Consider the following 21506-nt stretch of genomic DNA (forward strand, 5'->3'; position numbering starts at 1 on the left):
CCATGAATATAAATCTTTTTTGTTTGATTTTTATACAAAAACAAGTATAAAAGATTTTCATACATATAAATGAATGGTTTGGTCATTTTGTCTTACTTAAAATTCATTTTAATATATATACTGTATATATTTACATATTAACTTAAAATTCTCTTATACCCAATGTAAGTGGTTTTCAGCACATCAGCCATTCCTGTTAGCCACTAATGGATGTGGCTAACTGTAGTTCAGAAGCGTTGTGACCTGGGCCTCTGTCAGCAGTGGGCCTCTGGTGCAGCAGTCACTCCTTTAATTTCTCGCCAACAGAATAGGCTTTTTTTCTTTAGTGAGAACAGTTTACCTAAAAGGATCCTGCACAAATAAACAGTTTGGTTCTTCACAAATACAGTAAGTGGCAGTACCCAATAGCTTTTCCAAGCAACAGTTCTGTCTTAACAAATCTTGTGTGTTAGATACAAATACTGATATGCACAAAGAGCTAATTTCCTAAAAGAAAAATAATATGTACAGAATTGCAGCATAATGAATGGGATATACTGTATGCAATAACTTAGTTTTCAGCCAGTTTGATTATACATTGTGGTTCAGTAGAGGCCAGGCCAGTTCACAGGTTAAATAGAGAAGAGGGGATCAGCCTCTCCCTCAGCACACACCATCACTTTGTTTTGTAGCCATAGACAGTGTCAGCATGACTGTCTGTCATATTGTCCATCTGTGACAAACTGCGATAGAAAATACAAATCCTTACAAACATTGTGGTTTTAAAGCTACTTGTGAAACAAAACAGTGCAATAGGTGCAAGCGCGCCAGTTGTTGACCCTGTAGTGGAGCTGATTGGATGGATCGCTATAAGAAGGGATTCGTTGAGGAGCCTCCGGCTGGATATTGTGCAGATGGACCCGCACCCTGCAAAGAAAAAGGGAAACACAAACACACAGTCAGAAAACATACTTATGACCGCTTATTTGATATGATATTTGGACATAATTGTGGCAGTGCCATCAATGGTCTATTCAACTTAACTAAAAAGGAGGAATAAAGTGACAATAACAATAGCTAGTTAGCTCATGGGACTGATGCCCCTTCATTCCCCCCAGAGAGACACTAATTTCTTCAACAAGAAATCGGGCAAAGTCATCTTAACTCGTACTAACCAGGAAAGGGTTGCTAGAGACCATAGGTCCAGCCATCGCCTGCCCAAAAGGAGTCACAACAGGCTTAGCCTGGCCAAAGGCTGGAAACCCTCCACCTGAAAGACATAAAAATCATTTAGGAGATCTGATGCAATATCCACCCATCAGTCAACATTAATTATAGAAACAACAAACCAAGTTGGACTTGTAGGAAAAAGCTAATACATTGGAAACCGCTTAGAGTGAGCATGTCTGTGCAGTTCATCAATCATTTGTATATTTATTACATGAATATGAAACAGACAGCGTCACCCTTAACTGAACTTTATGGACTGTGACCAGGTGCTATCAATCAACTTGACAGGGGCAGCTTCAACCACTGGTGCACTCTGCGTGTGAATCTGCTTTCCACTAGCAGTCATGACAGTTCTTCTTGTTTGAGTAGACTACACAAGGTACAACTGCCTGAGGAACACCGGGTTTCACTGCTGCATCTTGCTGGATTGTTTTTGACAGTTAGTCATAAGCCTTGAGAAGACTGTGTTATCAGTTATCCTGTGATCATTTCAATGTGCACGAAGCACAAGCCTCAGGTAGTCAGACGGGTTACCATGAGGCCAAGTTTCATGGGAGTAAAGTAAAAAAATAAAAATAGTGTAGTTTGAATTTTTCCCCACATCCTTTTATGTATAAAATGACCCAAAAAACACTGGAAGGGGACTATTTAATTGCTATATGCAAATTATTTACACAGCACTTTTATAGGAATGATTCTGTCTCAAGTCTCTTGATCAATATACACAGTTTCCACTGTGCTGCACCAGAGCACAAAAGCCTGACTCCACAGGGACATATTTTAAAGGATGCAACAGCAACGATGTGACAGCTACTCAGTCTGACAGTTATTGATGCACATATATCATCTACAGTATGTATGATCCATACACAGAGACACACCATTGGGTTGCTGGGGATATGCAGGAGGCTGAGGGAAGGGAGCCTGGCCAGGAAAGGGTTGCTGGAAGGTTCCACTAAAGCTGGTGGGGAGGTTGTAGGCCGCAGCATTCCCAAATCCAGCTGGCATGCTCATGGAGCCTGTGCCGAATGATGCTGCAACAGAGCCGGACAGAAGCTGGTTAGCAACATCTACAGGCACATAACGACATAACAGGCCTTAAAAACTAGTTTGGACCCATTCCTCGATTTTATTTTCAAAATTATGACAAGAATTGTACAGCGCACACGCACACACTTGCCTATAAAATGTTACATTACACAGGAAATGGTGCACATCAGCAGAAAAAACAAACAAATGCAAATATTAAGATGTTATTAATATCAGCAGTTTGTTAGAAAGCAATACATTAGAAGTAAACTAAATGAGCGAAAGCATGAAAAATTAGGGAGCAAGAAAAGAAAGACATTCTGCTACAATGAATTAGGAAACTGAAATATATAAATTACAGTATGCAGAAGGTTTAGTCACTGTTCCTTTAGCAGGGGAATTATGTAATCCACAATGTGACTCCAGAGTATCTATACTGTTTAAACACAAGCAAATTTAGATTAAGGCTGACTCCAGATGAGCCTTAGCTAGTTGGACATGAGGCTTCAACATGTGCAGTAAGCGTAGCCTCTTATGACCACACAGGAGCACAACAATGATGCTACATCCGATGGCCATTAAACAAGAGTCAATCACTGGAGCTACAGTTAGTTGAATATGCAGCAGTTTTCAAAGCATTTCAGGACACAACTAAGAAGATGAATGACAGGATGATTTTGAGAGCACATTATAACAGCATGGTTAGTTTGTATAATTGAATGTCTTGAGGTTATGCTTCTTGCTGACTGATACAAAAAAAGGAAAATGTTGAGGAAGCCATTGTCAGTGAATTTAGGGTCCTTCTCCAGAAAAAAGAATGGCTATTATGTAGATAGATACCACAATCACGACTTTAATCATTCTTTCCATGTGAATGTTGAATTATTGCTGTTCAATCCATGATTTCTGAGATTTTCCAAGAAGCAGCGTTCATTTTACACTTGGGCTCAATGTGTCTAATCTCCCCAAGCTGACCATTTCTGAATGTTGTGATTATTTTTACATCTGCAACATTTTCCTGATAGATCTGCTTAAGTAACAAAAATACACCGTCAGAGCAAGGCACAGGAGAGCAAAAGGGAAGCAGAGAGCACAAGGGGACCTACCAAAGGCAGGAGGATAACCCTGCCCATGAAGAACCCTCATCAAGCCTGTCCAGCATAGCAGGAGCAATCAGACAGACAACTGAATCTCAATTTCTGCACTGTATCTTTCATGTCTTGCGCACACCAGTAAATGGCAACACTAGTTTTGCTGCCCCAGTGAACAAAATTCACAGCATTCACAGGGAAACATTTGTGAGCCTGAAAGTTGTCCAGGTGTACAATGTATTGAAATAAGTTTCATATGAATTCTTTGAATGCATGAGTTTTGTATGTTCTTTGCCTGAAATCTGGCATGGTGCCTTTAAATCCTGCATTCAGCACTTTTTTGACGCCATTTCCTTTCCAACTTCCCTGATTGGTTGCCTCTGTGTTTGGCAGAGTGGCCTGAGGCATATTCTTTGCTGAGGCAGCCTGGGCAAAGGTTGCCACTTCAGGTGTGCAAGGAAAACCAACAAATAACATATTTACTATAGTACAACATTTACGTAACACACCTTGCATTTTTTCCGCACATACAAGGATTTTAATTTGCACTAACTGAGTACATTGATTGGGTGGTGTGCTATATGTGCCACACATTCACAGACACACACACAAACATACCTGCTGCCGCCGCCGCCGCCGCTGCCATATTCGCTGCTCTGCCGTTGCTCTGGAACGGGTTGGTGGGAGCTGCTGCTGGGCCAACTCCAGCAGCTACAAACGGATTAGTTGACTGAGCTGTTGGACAGAGGTATCAAGTCACCAAACCAGAGTGTGAAAACAGAACAACAAAGTGCAAGAAACATAAACGTGTTTAAAAACAAAAACAGTGATTCATGGAGGGTGCCACATTTCAACAATTTGATTCCATGATCTCTCTCTCTCTCTCTCTGATCTCCCATTGTTGTACTTTTCAACCAAACAGATCATAGTTAAACTCCTGCTGACAAATTAGGATTGGGTCTGTGTTTCAAGCAGTAAGATGATAAAGCTTCCAAAAAAAAGATGCTGTAATCTTCATTCATTCTATTCTGCTATATTCAATGTCTGACATAACATGACGGATTTCACAGAATTTAACTTAAGTTTGATGTTTCACCTTCATTCTCCGTTCACGTCAGCAACCTGCTCTTGACATCCTCAAGATCAAGCAAGGGTACAAAAGTTGTCAAATGCAAAATACTGCAGAATCAAGCTATAATTACCTACAGTACACTGTACGTCACCCAAGGGAATGTCTATTGTTTCCAGCATTAGAGTTTCTAAATCATTATTGATTTCCACGTAGGAGCACAATTAGCACAACGCACCAGAAAACAGCCTGCGGGTTCACTTACCTCCAAAACCTTGAGCCATTCCAGGCAGTGCCTGCTGTGCTTGTGCTGTTGACACCCCAGTCTCTGGGCCAAACATACTCCTGCAGTGAGACAAAGTGAAAGCATACACTTATCAGGGAAGCCAGCAAAATCAGAAGACCAGAGACCATTGAATAATCCTGTGTGATTGGAGTGTGGTCATTGTATGTTTATAAGTCAAGCTGCTTTGGAGAATATTTAGTTGTAGATTTTGACTTTTCGAACCCACTATAGGTGGGCAGGGGGCTTATTGTGGTGTGTATGCATGTTTAGTGTAGTATCTCACCCCTGTGAGGTGCTGGCGGTGTTGTAAACACTGGTGGCAGGGGCTGAAGAGCTGAAGACAGTATCGAGAGCAGCAAGAGCGGCATAGCGGTCCCCCCCGCCTGGCACTGCTGGCTGCTTGTGAGGTAAACCCCCCGCTCCTGCTGCAGCTGCTGTGGCTGAGCTCACCCCGCCAGGAATACCGCCTCCTGGAACAGAAGCACATAACAGCAGAGCCGGGTTCAATCCACCTCAACTCAACTAATCCAGGAGGAAAATTCAAATTTCAAAAGACACAAACAAAAGGTCCGGAGATAGGTGCCATATTCAACCTAGTAAAAATGATGGGGAATAAATGTCATTAGGAATGTCATTAGGAAATTGTCATTTTCTAGCACAGAAATACAGTTTGTAATATGAACAAAATAAACTAGTACCAACCCAGTAAAATTCACAGATGCTCGAGTGCCAGAATTCTGATCGTGCGACATTAGAACTCTCCAATGAAACCAATGCATTTAGCATTTTTTTTAAAAGCAATGAGGTATTTCCACCATATGCAGTGGCCTTTTGTCTTAATACAGGCTGTTCTAATAGCACTGAGGCCAGGGGGGCAATTTTGGAAAACAAAGGTCTTCTCAAAATACATTGAAGCCTAGGTTAGGCCAAAAATGAAGTGGTAAAGAATTAGGTGTTTGCTAGAAAATGTAAATCAGCCCAGTTTTGAGTAAGACTATGCCTGTCCTTCCACTAGAAAATAGAGTCATAGGGACTTGAATCCAAGTGCCCAATTACAATTTTTTTGTTGTTGTGTAAACCAATCTTTTGGTCAACCTCTATCCCTACAACTGAGATCTATGAAACAGGCTAGGCAGGAGAAGTTTACCTTGCTCTGTTTTGGCAGAGCTAAACACGTTATCCAGGTCAGCGAGGGCTGCGTATCTATCGGCAGGGACGCTAGTACTCTGTACAGCATCTTTGCCAGCTCCTGTGGAGTTACTCTGGGAGGAGGAACTGAAGGATCCAAAGTCCGCACTACACGATTTGGGGAAGTTGTCAAAATTTGCAAAATTGGCATTTGCTAGTCCCCCTGAGGCGCTACCTGCATGAAAAAGAGAGATTAAAGTCATGAGGGGGACCTCGATTGTTGGTTTTGAGTAACAGCATTGATAGAGTGGAGAGGGAGATAAGAAGCTGCATGGAGGTGGGTCAGACAGGGGCTGGGATACCTTTATTATCTATAGGATAGAAAACAACACTTCTAAAACACGTCATCTGCAACACTGCACTATGCTGGTTCTCCATTAGCCTATGAACCTAAGGAATGTATAAAATTAGCATTTAATTGCGTTAGAGGCACATGATGTGCAGAACAGCACCTTTCCCGAGTGCCTCTGTTAGCTTATTTCAGCACCGTACTGTGGATCAAGGGAGTTACAGACAAACCAACCCAAAATGTATTTACAGTGGCATGGAAAAAAAAGTTGATAAATCAATAGAAAAGATTTAGTCTACCAACCACCCTCAAGGCATTACTGAACTCTGAGCAGACCGTCATTTTCTACCAGATGTAAGATTGTTACTAATGAAACACGCTACTATTATCATTACAAAACCAAATAAAACAGAGAAGTGTACCTTTTTTCTGTAAGAATCAACAGCTATACAAGGACTGCTTAGAATTTTACCACAGTAAACACCTGTGTGTGTCATTTGTTTCTCACTACATGTTTATATCAGACAACCATACAAATTCAGGCACTCCCACTGTTAAAGACTTTTAAGAAAGCTTGCAGATGAAAATTCAAGGCCAGACAGCATGAGTGTCTCTGGCATACTCAGTTAGGGACAACTAATTTGTTTTTAGGTATTTGAAGTTGTGCTGCATGACAATATTTTATGCTGAACATGGCACAACAAAAGGCTTTGAATACCAGAGTAAAACAGAGATAACTTTGATGTCTTTGTGATCCTAAAGGGAAGAGAAGGTGATTTTTAGCGATGACACAAAGCACCACGTTAGTTAAAACTCAACCAGTGGTTTAATTACATTTCATGCAGTATATAAACGACCTGCAGCTCATGGAAACTGTTGAATATCTGTCACCATCTGTCTAATGGTAAACACTTGTTTAAGAAGTAGGATGCCCAAAAGCCCCAAGAGATCCTATAAGTAAATACTGGGGTGTCCTACTTCTTAAAGAAGCATTTTCCATTAGTAGATATGTAAAAACCTTCGCTGAACAGTGGTCTTAATGCTTCTAAGGAAGTGAAGTTGTTAACATGAAATTGAGAGCCTTGAGAATACCGGGCACACATGGCATCTATTAGCCCAGCTCCTGATGATGATTTTAAAGTAAACCCAAAAGTTTGTCTTTTTCTTTAAAGACATCATTGGATATCATGTAGTTTCTAAACTTATTTCTTACATAACACTAAAATGTACTAAGTTACTTATCATAAATAACAGATGGAGTAGATCTCAAGAGCACAGTGTTATTGCTCTAAAAGTGAAAGGGTCCATTAAAAACAGTAGAGTACTGTACTGATTCTGCCCTGTTTTTCATTTTATAATTTTCTGCTCTTTGATTCTCTTTCCCCTTCCTTCTTTTACTGTGAATTGCTATGCTCTCAGGTCCTTCTACTTGGTCTATTCTCCATAGTAGCTGTCAGTAATGACGGCAAAATCAAAACTTATTATCCTTGTTTTCATCTAGTGAGATTTTCAAGAGCGAGTCAGAGTTAGAGACACAAAAAGAGCTACATGCTGTAACACAAATTACGTCCAGAGAGAGGGGGATCAGAGTGACTACACATTAGGAACGATGGAAAGGGTGAAAGCTGTTAAGAGGGCAAACCCAGATCGAGACTTACTGTGTGCACCCTGGAGAGGCAGAGCAGAGGCAAACTCACCCATACTGCAGCTGGATGAGAGCACAGTGAACACTGGCAGCCAAAAATCAAAGAGGGAGGGAGACATGGAGCAATGAGCAATGTAAGACAGGGCGGAGAAACAAAAGAAAAGACATCAACTGAACCAGTGGTAAAAATTTAAAAAGTGTCAAGTCAAAGCAAATCAACTGCTGTTGAAGCAAAGGATGAAAAACACATGAGACAGAATGGACAGCTTAGGCCAAATAGCACAGTCAGGGTCTGTGAGATAGGGATTATCCTACAATGCCATGAGAGAGAGAGAGATAGCAATGGGCATATGAAGAGATCATTGTGCAGCTCCACAACAAGATAGCTATCACTGCAAACCTCCAGCAGAGGGCGCTGTAGGACACAACATTGAGACTCTGGGGGAGGAGGCTTGGGGCTGAAGTGTGTGTTTGTGACCAAGAGTTACTATTTGCATGAGTGACAAAGTGCTCAGGTAAAAATACAACCAGCTGATGAGCACAAACGCTGGAGGAGTTTTAAATGACATGTGAACTGCACATGTTATGTAAAACTACATGAAGGGATCAGAGGGAAATATGGACCTGAACGACAAACATGGGTGAAATGAGCACAACAGGATGCCTCTATTATACATTTCATAATAAAATATTCATTTAGAAAATGTAGCCAAGCATAGATTTGACCAAATCACACCATGCAAAGTGTTAATCCCCTAATATATTCCAATGGGGACAAACATTGAGTGATTATAGCCATAAAGCAGTAATAAACCTGGTATTTTGCAGGTCTTATATCACTATAATCATCTGCCTAATGAGTGGACAGTGATCTTTACACAATTTATTGCATTTTTACCTTGTGAAAAAAAAAAAAGAAAAGATTTATTTCATATTTAAGATATATTACCCCATCATTCAATTCCAGACCTAGAGTGTAGTAACTGAACACTACTCTGGTGTGCAACCATCAATTCCTCTATAAAACTGGGTTTGTCGAGGACAACATGCATGAACATAGCTGTTATCATTATAAAATGAATATTTCGAAGTAGGTCAAAATGGAGATATACCACAAGTGGTGCTTAGAGTGAACACCTCTAGTGTATCTGCAGTGCTGTGCACAGTATTTCATGGTCTGTGTCCTCTGACTTTTTGGCCAAGGGCACTTACAGTACCATCTAAACATAACATCATGTGTTCAACTGCAGCCAAGGACAATTCGTTGGATTGTTTTGGAACACATATATGTGAAATAGCTTTTATTTGCCTTGAGGAAATCTATAAACCAAACTTTCAGCTTAATTTGCGACCACTGAGTGCACAAAGGTCTTTCAAGTTTTACATGCCGGATGAAGGGATATTGCACATATGGAGAGGTTTGGGAAGCAAAGGATATGCATAATAACAGATAAAATACAAATGGCAACAAAACTGGTGACATGACAGAACATGGGAACAGACCATTTGGGTGGCCTGTGTGTATGTTCTCAATACATGTGTGTGCATAATTATACAGTGTGGATGTGTGCCATTTGTCCAGTGATGAGAACTTGCTCTACCTGTATTTGAGGGATGGAATGGGGCTTGGGGTGCGGAGGGGAAACCACCTGTCGACCCAGAAGTACTCCCGAATGCATCAAAATTAGCAAAGTCTGCATTTGCGTTGGCATTCTGTGCCGCTGGAGGTGGTGTCAGGATGCGGGTCAGATGGGTAGATGAACAACCAAAAAAATGAAAAATAGAACAATGAGAGGAAAACAATGGATGAGGTAATAATAGAATGGATTTTACATATAATGACAAAAGGCATGGATGACAGACTGCAAAACAAATACAATGGATTATGTGCTAAATATAGAGATAATCATGGAGTGGTTGCACAGAACAATAAAATGCAAGGCAGCTTATAGGGTGGGCAAGAGAGTCACATGTTCACCCTGTCCAATGAGACACTGTCTGGACTCCTTGCTGAGCACACAGCATATAAGTGTGATAGTAGCACTGAACACATCATTAATCTCAGAGGTGCTACATCTGCACTCATGTTTGCTGTGTGGAGATGTGAGGCTGCCACTTTGGTCGTTGCATTACGGGTGAGTCTTGATGGCTCTTTGAGGGGGAAATGAGGACATTATCCTCCACGGGAAGCAAACACTAATGGCCCTGTGTTACAGGCATTAGTGACCATGGAGATCTGTCTGTCCATAGCACCTCTGGTACTGTTCCATAATGTATGGCTATGTTTTGCAATCATGGATGCACGTGACTGCAGACATTTAACAGATTCTGCATGATCTTGAACTTAGAGACATCAGTTCGAATGCAGCATCGATCAGTATGCAGCCGTCTCTTAAAACAATGGAAGCACTATAAATGGCTGCATCGTTACTTGGCATCTAGTATTCACATCATTTCTCATACTGTTTTCCACAAATAGAGGTACACATGCCGACATGTGGATAACAACACCATCTGTTTCAGCTGAAATTTATCACATTTGTTCCAAACTATTGAGGTGATTTTACCGAGAAACACCTTTAACTACTGATGAAATGAAAACATGATGCTCCTGCTACAGCCTGTGACTGAGACAAGTTCCACGTCTAAAAGGAGAGTCCCATCGTGGCAGGAGTCATTACCTATTTCCTGCATTCATTTGCTTTTCTTATGTTTCAGCAGATCACTTTCCTGTATTTGAATCATGTTGAGTTATTTAGTATTTTCAAGTCTTTTAATAGTCTTAGTCATAGTCTTTTCAACTGGTTACATTTCCTGCACAAAGTTAAAGCTCAAACACTAAAGATCATAGAGACACTTCAGAGCGGTTTTGCCTTAAGATATATTGCTGAATCATTAATTTGTTTGTTCCTTACTTGTGTGGCTGTTGAAATGTGCAAAGTTAGCAAAACTGGAACTGGCGCCTGCATTCATGTTGGGCGGGGCAGCAAAGATGTCTCCACCCAGGTCACTGAGGAGGTCAAATCTCTTGTCGTGAAACTGTTGCTGATGGGTTTGTCCACGGCTCACCACAGGAGACTGGTAGGGGCAAGAGATGGATTTGAAAAAACTGCATGACTGTGTTGGTCACCATTTAGAAATGTGTGTGTATGTCTAAGAGTCCTTGAACAACACAAAAAAAGGAGAGTGACAAGTAGTTTATGTGTCACTGTCTACAATGCATCTTCATTCATATAAAAGCATTAGTAAGGAAAAATGAAACCTATCCCAGTGGGTATATTTGGTTATCGATAACAAAAAACCTGGTTAAAAACACAAAGTTTAAAAGATATGGTCTCTACCCTATAGGTTGAATTCACACCATTTCCTACTTCCTTTGCTAATACAAGATGATGTTGAAGAACCATATTTTGATGATTACACTCTACCCTTAATTATACTAAATGATCAACATTAATTTTAGCAAGTAATTTGTTAAACCTTATCAGTTAAGTTACAAATGCATCATGTGTATATGTGTGTGCACTATATAAAATCTCACCTGATTAGGTGGGGTGTTCTTGTTGAGGTGTAGGGAGGGGGCCGACTCCCCCAGCAGGGATTTTAGTGGTCTAACCTCCGGAGTGCTGCTGGTGCTGCTATTGGAGGAGCCAGAGATGGAAGCATGGACGGATGCCACTACCTTGGCCTGCTCAGGAGGTACGTACCTGGGAAACAGATCGCATTACATTACACTATATGCCAACCTGCTGTCAAAAACACATCACCAAAAACAAATAGAGAAAATGTACCTCAATAAACGTATATCACATTTCTGTGATTTCAAATATAAGGACTGTAAGGTAGTCCTTGTCTGATTTATCCTACCAGATCAAAATAATCGTACTGCAGCTTTTCGACAAACAAAGTGTGATGCTCATCCACAGATAGCAGACAGGCCATGATTTTTACCAGCAGTTACAAATGTGGTAGCATTACTGGTTTGTGTATTTGTGTGTCGTGGGCAATTGGCCTATGTGAGTGAGAATGCCTGTCTGCAGTAAATCGGGGCATGTTGAGACATGCGCCATTCATTGCTCTGATTCTGGTCAGACTTAAGAAACTAAGCGCTAACAGATGACAGAAAGTAAAACCAAAACTAAAAGGTGTAATAATTTAATGGTTGACCATAAGGTGCACGGTCTAAATGAATATCTGAATATCTAGCAAAAGAACTGCATTTGTGTTAATGTTGCATCTGACAGTCTAACTGCACAAGGCAACAGTCTCACTGGATTAATATCCATTTTTGTTGGCTAATCCCTAATTTGCATCTATTAATATGACAGGCACTTGTTTAGCCATGTCTGCTATTTGTTTTACTGTATTTGTCTGGAATAAGTTCTCTGATTAATCATCACAACAAACAGTTACAATGCACCAGAAACAACCAAGCTGAGCCTCATACATATTTGAACGCAATTAAACCTATAGCTTCATGGAACAATTAGATGTTGCACATTAAGTAGTTTGACTGTAACGACCTACATTCTGTGCATTTAAAGAGGGGTATCTGGTGGCTTGCTCGAGGCAAACTGCTATGAGCTGCCTGTGAGACATTCCAAGCCAGAGTGAAGAAAAACACAAAGAAAAGCTACATGTCTGCACAGTGCACATTGCACACTGCCAAAGGATTGTTCATATCTTTGCACTGCCAGCTTGTAAAACTGACTTACCATCTCTTCTTCTCATATTTTTCTTGAAGGAACTCCTTGACTTTCTGTGGCTCTCTGAAGTCTGGTATTGAGGACGTTCTGTCATCATAAAGGCCAAGCCAGATCTGCTTACATACCTGGAGCACAGAGTAACAGAATGGGTGATTCTGGAGGCACATTTTTGTAATGCTACAAACGAGTGGAGGGCTCGCCAGCCTTCGCCATTAACCATTAATCCAATGAGAAGAAGCGACACAAAAAAATGAAAATATATATCTCGGGTGAACATAGTAATGATTAATGATTAGTTCATCATCTTAAAGCAATTACGTTTTGTGTAGAGGAGCCAAACATGAGATGGCCCCATGTTTGGAAACACAGGTTGAATGTTACTTGTTGAAAACGTCTAATTCTCACCTTCCTCTGGCCTTGGGTTTTGGATAACAATCCTAAAGTATTTGCCTAATCCTGTAAAGACAGATTTATAGGCTTCATGTGTGTGTGTGCTCTCAGTATAGGGTCCTGCACTGATTGGCTCTTATGCTGTACATACGCTTCTGCTTATTTCGTGAGCAAACTCACTTTGTAATCAGTAGGATTTTGAAACTGCAGCTGTTGAAAATATAAAGAGCACCCAGTTTTCTGTGTGTTTTCTGTGTCAAATGCTCTCTGCGGAAAGACAAAAAGCAACTTGAGGCAAGTAGTATTTATATAGTCTTGAAGGATATATGCATCAGCTCCAACCTTGAGTCTCCTGCGTGTGTGCCTGCCCTGCCACTTTGCCACAGCTTTTAATAGGCTGTGCTTCCCTGGTGGCATTGCTCTATTTCATACTCCGTTTACCAGAAATGGCTCTTAAATGATGATGCACTTTGGTTCCTCTGTACCAATATGGGGTGCTACTCTATCTGATTACAGGTGTTTGATAGAGATTTTCACCTGTAACTATTTATATACAGGAATTTGAGCTTTTATCTAGTTATTTATTCTATTAGCACTTAGCAACATGGTTGTTATCAAGAACATTATCATATCATGTAATTTCGATTAAATGTTTATTATTTCAAATAAAGAAAAAAGGCCAGTTATACGGCATTTGCCCTAAAAACTGCAATGATTTTGTCCTGAATATGTTAGGGTTGATAGAATTTGAAACATATTTATGATAAAACTGTTGATTGCTTGCAGTGTTACTATGTATGCATCAGTATAATGCATGAAATGTTTGCATAAGAAGTAGCAAAGTCACCTTTCACTGGCAAAGCCATAACCTTGACATGTTGTCTCATTAACCTGTTAGGGCCAAGGTGTTAGCAACTAGTTGCTACTTCCACATCCGAACAGACACAGAGCAGCTCTGTCTGTCCATCTGATGAAAGTATGTCACAAAATTCACAGGCCTTCCAGTGCTAGTTTGGTCTCCACCAACTCCTGAGAACATATCTGGGTCTTGTCCTGCTTTCTTGATCATCTTGTTTCTAACTTGTCTGCTGTTTTGTGCTGGAGAGAGAGTGTACATGGGTCTATACAAGTTTATTTGGTAAAAATGACACCTGTTTTTGCTGCCTAATACAAAGTTGAGCTGTGAGGCTTAACTGATGGCCGGCTGCAAAGTCAAAGGAGAAAACGAAAAAGGGGGCTAAAACACTCAGTAGTAGTGTTGATTAACAATTGACTGTGGGAAAACTCCACTCACTCACATTACACAGAATCAATGTATTATATAAAACACATATTTAAAACAAATTGACCTCCACGTACATTTTTGTTGCATTAGTGCGGTTATCACTTTCTACAGTAATAGCATAGGGTATTCTCTGTCCACATTTCTGAAAGTGGCATTGCATCACCCTTAAATGCAACACTTATAATGTATAAAAAAATGTATATATAATAGATAGACAGCAAATCAAGGACAAAACAGTGATGACATAATGAAAAGTGGAACTGTGTGGACAGTCTGAAAAGCAAACCTGCCAAAGCAGTGGGGATTGTTGATCACAAAGTTAACATCTGTGACTGAGCAGACAGTCGCCACACCTACCTCATTGCCATGTTTCTGTAGGAACTCGATTTCCTGTTGCGTGAAGGTTGTCATGGAGATTGACTTGACTCTGTGGGGTGGATTCAGTCCTCGTCTGTAGGTAGTGAAATGGAAACAGGGGTCAATTTAATTTGAAGACACTGTACTTGACAACCTTATCTGGACATAGTCCAGATACCACTGGGGCGAGGGCCATTTAATTAGCATCAAGCTGACTGGCTGGTGTGCGTAACTGGGGCGAGGAGGGCAGCATTACTGAGAGAAACGACAGACACAAACACTGTCAGGAAAAGAAAGGGAGTAAAACAGAACTAAGGAAGTGGGTGAAACTCTCTCCAAAATGCCATTGATTGAACGGAGGTTGTCAGTACAATAAAAGAACGAGCAATCTCCCTTAATATAGAAACTTCCATTATGGAGTAACACCCATTAGCCCACACAATCCTTCCTCATTTTCCTGAGAAGGTCACAACTCATGCCACAGTGGCCCACATTAAAAATGCCTGGTAACTGTAATGGTTGAAAAGAGCCATCATTAGGCTTTTATATTAAGCTCCAGGCCTGCTTGCCTCAGTATTTTTTCACCAGTAAGTGAAAACTCATGTAGTGCTGCCTTGAAGGTCGTCACCGGTTTTGTCTGTGAAGGTGACCAATCAGCATTTAGCATGCTAGCAGAATATTTTAACTGCGAGCAGAGTGTAACTGCTGAGTAACACAGTCATCAGAACAAGGAGAAGACAATTTAAGGCTTTGCAGGCTAATATAAAAGTGCATCAGAGAGCTTCCCAGTTTAACGCTTTGTTGCCTAATAGTGTTACACTCAGTCTAAGAAAGCGTCCACTTTAAACATTAGCTCAAACACACAAACATGATGGCATTACAGGTTGGTTTTATCATAAATTGTGACCAAGACAAGTAATAAGCAAATAACCTCAGAAGTAGTTCAGCATTTCTGTACTGTAGTTTCATGTTACTTATCAGGTGACACACACAGGTACGCATATATTGGCAATAAAGTAATATCAGCCAATATATCGGGCTGGACGATTAATCAGTCTAGCTCTATGATTCTATGATGCCAACATGCAAAGCAAATGTTGTTTGCCCTGCATGCCAGTATAAGTGCTTTTGACTGCATAGTCAAAAGCATGTTTATGTAAATAGGGCATCAAAAAGGTTATCCATCCCCCCATGAAGTGTTCTTATCAAGGTAGCGTTTTTGGTTTTGTTCTTGTCTTGAATGAGAACCAAGTTTAAACCATTTGACTTTTTTTGTCAAGATGTTTGAACAGACAGCTGTTCCTTTCCCCTTATTCAATACCCTGCTGCTCACAGCACCTGTTAAGCCTCACTCGCATTTTCCTGATTCAGCTTTTCAAGCAAATGGGCAAACCAGCAGGTTATAGAACTCGCTCTAGGAAATGAGATCCACAGTGTCACAATTACAAACACGATGTTATACACACAGTAAGGTCCTAAAGGCAGTGAAATACTAGACGAGACCACTAAATTATTCACTGCTGTTACCCCTCACAGAACTTGTTCTCATCTCCACCCATTCTTTACACATCCACCAATCAGCTGACTGCTCCACAAAGTGTTACTAACATATTTATGACAGTATCCACAGGTAGTCACAAATTAGTCCACACAGTCTGCATGTGAACATACAAGGAGCTGTGTCAATTCATCTTCAAGAACACAAGATGGAGAGCAGGTGTATAATGATCGGAGCCATCATGCTTCCATTAGACAGCTGCCCATGTGTCCTTACCTAAACCCAGAGTACATCCATGAGAACTACTTGGGTTATTTCTGGGGGTAAGGTTTATTAAACTGTGCCCAGTTATGTCATGCTGGCAACGACAATGGAAATTAAAGCTCAAGTAAAAAGCAAGAAAGGCTCTCTAATAAAAGCATGTTTTAAGGAGGGACTTAGAGAGATCACTGGCTCAGACGACCCGATTTCCACGGGCAGATTGGTCACAGCCTCAGGGCCTTAGCTGCAAACGCTCTGTCCCCTTTAGTTTTCAGCTGGGACTCTGGAACAGACAAAAGACCACCGCCCGAGGGTCTCAAAGTACGTACCAGTGTGTATGACACTAGGTGGTCAGAGATGTAGCAGGGAGAGAGGCCATGAAAAATCTATGCTAAAACATACTGATTGAAACATGATCGCACAACATTTTTGGTGTGCTGCTCAAAATTTAAATTACTGTCAATGCAAACACCAAGATTCCTTACAACTCGCTTGACATGATCCAATAGGAGACCAACCGAAGTGTTAGGACCCAATCACATGGATCTTTGTTTTCTTGGAGATTGTGATGGTGGCAGACAGAAGGGCATAATGAAAATGAGGCTCATAGGGAACCAATCTAAATCCCATGGGTTCATTATTCTATGTACTGTGCAATCAACACGGACTTCTTAATGCTAAGTTGAAGCAAAAAAAGTTGTCCAAGTCCACTTTAATTCATGTCTTTTAATTGATTTTGCTTCAATCAAAAGACAAAAAAAGGATAACTAATCAATTTACTTCCTAATACCCTAAAACCGATCATAAAAACATACGAGTTGCAGCCCTAGTTAGATTAGATCTCACTGTTTTCTGAAAAAAAACAGTTAGAGGCAACTTTATTAAAACCAAGAAGCAATAAACTTATGTCACAAGCAAATGAAGACGATAGAGTGTGTGAGTGTATTTGAGCTGAAACGTGTTTTTCAGCACCCTGAGGTAGGTGATCAGAGGATAGTCTCATGAAGATGAAACTAGGTCAGATACTGGGAGAAAGCTTCGCAACCCTTAAGGTCTGAAAATGATGGCAGCATCTCTGCTCAGCTGTCAAATTCATTCAGATACGAGTTATCTAGTTTTGTTAATTTGCTGTATTTTCTTAGTGACAATACATTTAAAATGTTCTAATGACATCATATCTCCGTTTTTTCAACTTTGAAAAGTTTTCCCAAAAAACAGGTGTTGCAAAAGGAGCAATCATCTTATAAATCAGGCTCGTCTTACATCCAGCGACTGTGGCGTACAATATATCTGTCAGCTGATCCCTGTGTTCTGGATTCCAGTCTGGTACCGAGCCCAGTGACACAGTCCCTAGTCCCTCACGCCCCAACATCTGTAGACACAGTAGCCATACAGCTGTGAGTTAGGACTTTATCTGTAGGGAGAATTAAATAATGGCAGCAATTATTAATTGGGTGTAATAAATAACTAATAAAATTGCTTCTTATACCACTAAATTGTACACATCAACAATGTCTGTGATACGGAAATTAAGGATTTAATCAAACCACTGCTAAGACCTAGTTGCTAAGCTCACCTATTTTCACATCATGTCTACTGGGCAGCATAGAGTATCACAGAATAGCATCACATATTGCGCAGTAAAATAATTATGATAGTCGCTAGTCGCTACTGTACATCAGACCAGCTCAGCCAGGAAAACTCAGCTCATTTGCATACTGTAACAGCTTCAGGGTGAGAGAAACTGGCAGTGTTAAGTCCCAAAAGAGAGGAAAGGCTATGAATCATTGTTCACTTTGCTGCTTTAAGTCCCTACATAAAGGATGTATTTCATATAATATAATATATATAATACAGTTTTATTAAGTACCTTTTATTAAAGGAAATGCCAATACTTTAGTGGCTAACCATTTAATTTTTGCCACTTTACATAGTAATCAATTTGTCATCCGAGCGGTGCTTCACAGACACCACAGCTTTTTAAGAAATCAAATGTCAGGGCCACAGGATAAGCGAACATGCTCCGTTTTAGAGTTCAAGTCATATCGGTGGCCTTGCCGCTGATTAATATTATCCAGGATATTTAGTGTCAGTGACACCTCCCCTCCTCTGTCATGCTCCCGTCACTGTCGGAGCCCTGTTGCTTACTCAGGAACACGCAGGCCAAGTGGGGTTACTTCCTGCCATGAGCAACTCTCCAGAAAGAGACATTGTGAGTGGTGTTCCTCCTGGGAACTCCTCCACCTTCATAAGGAATGTGTTTACGTAGCAGATTCCAACTCCACCCATTAAACAACCACAACTATGGGGGGAGAAGGTTGTTGTGTGGTAGGTAGTCGTGCTCCTAAATAAATGACATACTGTCGCAGCCAAAACTGCAAAAGGAGGGCAAAATATTTCTATAATTAAAAACCTCCTTTATGATTGTCTCATCAATGTCTCTACCTGTCAAATATACTTTTTAGGACCACTAAAATATGACTTTATAGTAAATGGAAAATATACACAGGTGAGTATTTGTTTTCCATGTAGAGGAGACAATAAAGTAATCACTACTTTTATTCATGAGAGTCATAGTGGGATGTTAAGACAGTAATCAAGCAATCTATCAAGTCTAAGCATGAATCTCCAGGTGTTCTCTCACAATGCCACGACTGTTGCCTCTCTAGAATTAAAAAGCAAAGAGAGAAGCAGACAGTGACCTCTCTGCTACTTCCTGCAGCACATGCTGCTGATGTAGCAGCGCAGTGGGGCCATACCACTTCCTGAGCCTACAATCACACCAGGCTTCCTGCACACACGAGACAGATATCAAACCTTTCAGACCACTTCTGCAGAGAAGGATTCATGACACTGAAACTCCACACAACACGTTCTGTCTTAAGAAAAAGTGAGCGAGAAAGACAGCAGGCGAGAAAGAGGAGGAATTATGAACTCAAGCTATAAAAGAACTCAATTAACTTGAATTTTAGACTTTAATGCCATAGGGTGAGCAGATGGGAAATTCACAGTGGAGTCCCTGCAGACCCGCTGGTGAAGTGAAATGGAGGGCAAAGTCGGCCCATCAGCAAACACACAATTAATCTCACTCTTTTCAATGATACAGTAAATAACCTTCACGTTCAAAGAGGAGGCAGCAAAAACAGTTTGCACAGATTAAGGTCAAAAACCCTAGTCAAACAAGGGCTCTATCTTAGGTAAAGTCTGAGGGACAAACAGAGCAAAATTGTGTCAAAGACGTCATCTGTTCCACTGTTGACTAACAAAACGAACAAAAATAGCCAGTGGGGAATTACTGAGCAACAAATACTTTCACTTACTCCTCCAACATTATCAGAACAATCATTATTTACAAATGGAAAATGATGATGCAATTTCCATAAAGCATTAAGAGGGACCAGCGCAAGCTGCACAGATGAACAGCTTATTGAGTGACCTGCTAATAGCTCACTGCCAATTTACTCCTCTCAAATACTGTCACTTACAAAGGCTTGTGATAAGTAAATATAATTTATACCTTTGAAAATACAGGGGAAACTATTTGTGAGCAAAAATGGAAAACTTTGAATGGTATTCTTGATTTTCACAATGTTGAGACAAAACCATACCTATGATCTTATGTTTCTTACGTTTGTGCAAGACAAACTGCTGTACAGGTGGTACAACAAACACAGTTAGTGTCAAATTACTGACAAGAGGAAGCAGTGTAATCCTCAAAAGTCTTCAGCAGACAGTGAATTAACTGCAGATTACTACGTCGTACAATATAGATAAAATAGAGCAAACATTCCCTCTATGTTGTATGTCAATGTGTCATGTATCGTGCAGCAGATCTAAAACCTTTAGAGAATCAAAATGAATTGTCATTACTGTATTTCACCACGATGGATTTATCTCCAAATGCAGCCAGCATCACTTGTACCCACAAACAAAACCTTTTTAACACAAATCATTAGACAGCTGAATTGAGGCTGCATATCTTTGACTGAATAAGAAGAAATGGAATGCTTCACTAATCCCAAATCACAAGCTACAGATGCTTGGTTACACAACTGCACAGCAAAGCTTCAAGTCAGGCAAACGCCATCTGAAGTCACAACACACTGAAACTACCAATGCTGTGGATATGCTGTTTATCTAACTAGGAGGTAAAACTAGTGGCATTAAAGGTTATGATCAGCCGGTTACCACATTTGTCCTTGCTGCTACAGTGATACCTTCACATCTGATGCAAAACCTATATGACTGGAGAAAACCGATTATGACATGAACACCGGTGTTGCAGTATGAGTCGCATCTCAGATTATGTGTTTTACCCACGCCCATGTGTCCACCATCGTTCAACATTTAGCAATGAAAAGGCAAAAAAATCGTGGACGTGAGATGAGACCTCGAACAGCAGACAATTTAAATATACACTCGCGTGTTTGAATGTGCTGGCGTAGCATAGCCACACCAGTTAGCCCAGTGACAGGCTGAAGCTTCCAGACGTTGCCAGCAACTGGTAGTGGCAGCTGGCTACTGGCTTATCTGCAGACCTAGCAAGTAACTGTCAGATAAATTCACAGGCTAGGCTAATGTTAGCTAGCTTCTACGGTGCTTGCTACGTTAGCTTGCTGTGCAGCACACTGACACCTCTATGCACCCCGCCCAACACAGTACAGCAAGACAATGTCAGAACAGCTACACTCTCACTGCCACTACTGAGCACCTAGATGTAACGTTAGCTAGCGCTAGCTGGCTAGCTAGTCTAGGTTGCTCTATGTAGCTCAAGCGTACCAAATAAATCGTGTGCGCCATGTCTAAGCTAAGGTCACTCGGCAACTTCAAACTTACAGGATGCCAGAGCAGGAGGTACAGACGAAGGAGCCCACAGTCATATTGGCATAGGTTGGGCCGCGCTGGTCACAGTCAAAGCACTTTCTGTTGGGAGGCAAACTCGTCATTTCTCTCAGCATCTTCAGGTGTTTCTCCTCTTGTTTTCGCTTCGCACTCGCCGCCATGGTAAGGGATGTTCAGCAGGATTAAATAAAACCGGGGGAGATTGAGCTAACAACTAAAACAAAAGACTGTGCTTTTTTTTTTAACGGTTGCCGACCCGTGCTGGAGACAGAGAGGGAGTGTGGAGGCGGCTCTGTTGTCAGGGGGCCTCGCGTCTCCTCGAACAAGGAGTTTGAGGCGTTGGATCACGTTTTCTAACGGA

At 40.9% G+C, this 21506-nt stretch overlaps 1 protein-coding gene across 3 annotated transcripts; it reads right to left on the bottom strand.

Moving 5' to 3' along the window:
- Positions 1-7: 7 nt before the first annotated feature.
- agfg1a (ArfGAP with FG repeats 1a) lies at positions 8-21453 on the bottom strand. 3 transcript variants are annotated; one of them, XM_070828870.1, is made up of 13 exons: positions 21140-21453; positions 14545-14638; positions 12522-12637; positions 11348-11513; positions 10722-10884; positions 9408-9527; positions 5832-6047; positions 4968-5154; positions 4664-4743; positions 3948-4064; positions 2091-2243; positions 1155-1249; positions 8-906 (listed from the first exon to the last, which is right to left on the bottom strand). In XM_070828870.1, exons 1-13 carry the CDS (start codon positions 21304-21306, stop codon positions 847-849), a joined length of 1734 nt encoding a protein of 577 aa, XP_070684971.1. In that variant the 5' UTR covers positions 21307-21453; the 3' UTR covers positions 8-846. The 3 variants fall into 3 exon arrangements, with proteins under 3 accessions (XP_070684971.1, XP_070684972.1, XP_070684973.1); XM_070828871.1 differs by lacking the exon at positions 5832-6047; XM_070828872.1 differs by lacking the exons at positions 5832-6047; positions 9408-9527.
- Between the last annotated feature and the right edge of the window lie 53 nt (positions 21454-21506).

Source organism: Pempheris klunzingeri, chromosome 4, assembly GCF_042242105.1.
Source record: "Pempheris klunzingeri isolate RE-2024b chromosome 4, fPemKlu1.hap1, whole genome shotgun sequence".
Classification (NCBI taxonomy): domain Eukaryota; kingdom Metazoa; phylum Chordata; class Actinopteri; order Acropomatiformes; family Pempheridae; genus Pempheris; species Pempheris klunzingeri.

Coding starts and splice junctions, on each gene's coding strand:
- agfg1a (XM_070828870.1), bottom strand. CDS start 21,306: ATGGCGGCGAGTGCGAAGCGAAAACAAGAGGAGAAACACCTGAAGATG. Junction 9,528..10,721: donor ACATTTCAACAGCCACACAA/GTAAGGAACAAA, acceptor CACCACCTCCAG/CGGCACAGAATGCCAACGCA. Junction 6,048..9,407: donor ATTCCATCCCTCAAATACAG/GTAGAGCAAGTT, acceptor TTTTTCATGCAG/GTAGCGCCTCAGGGGGACTA.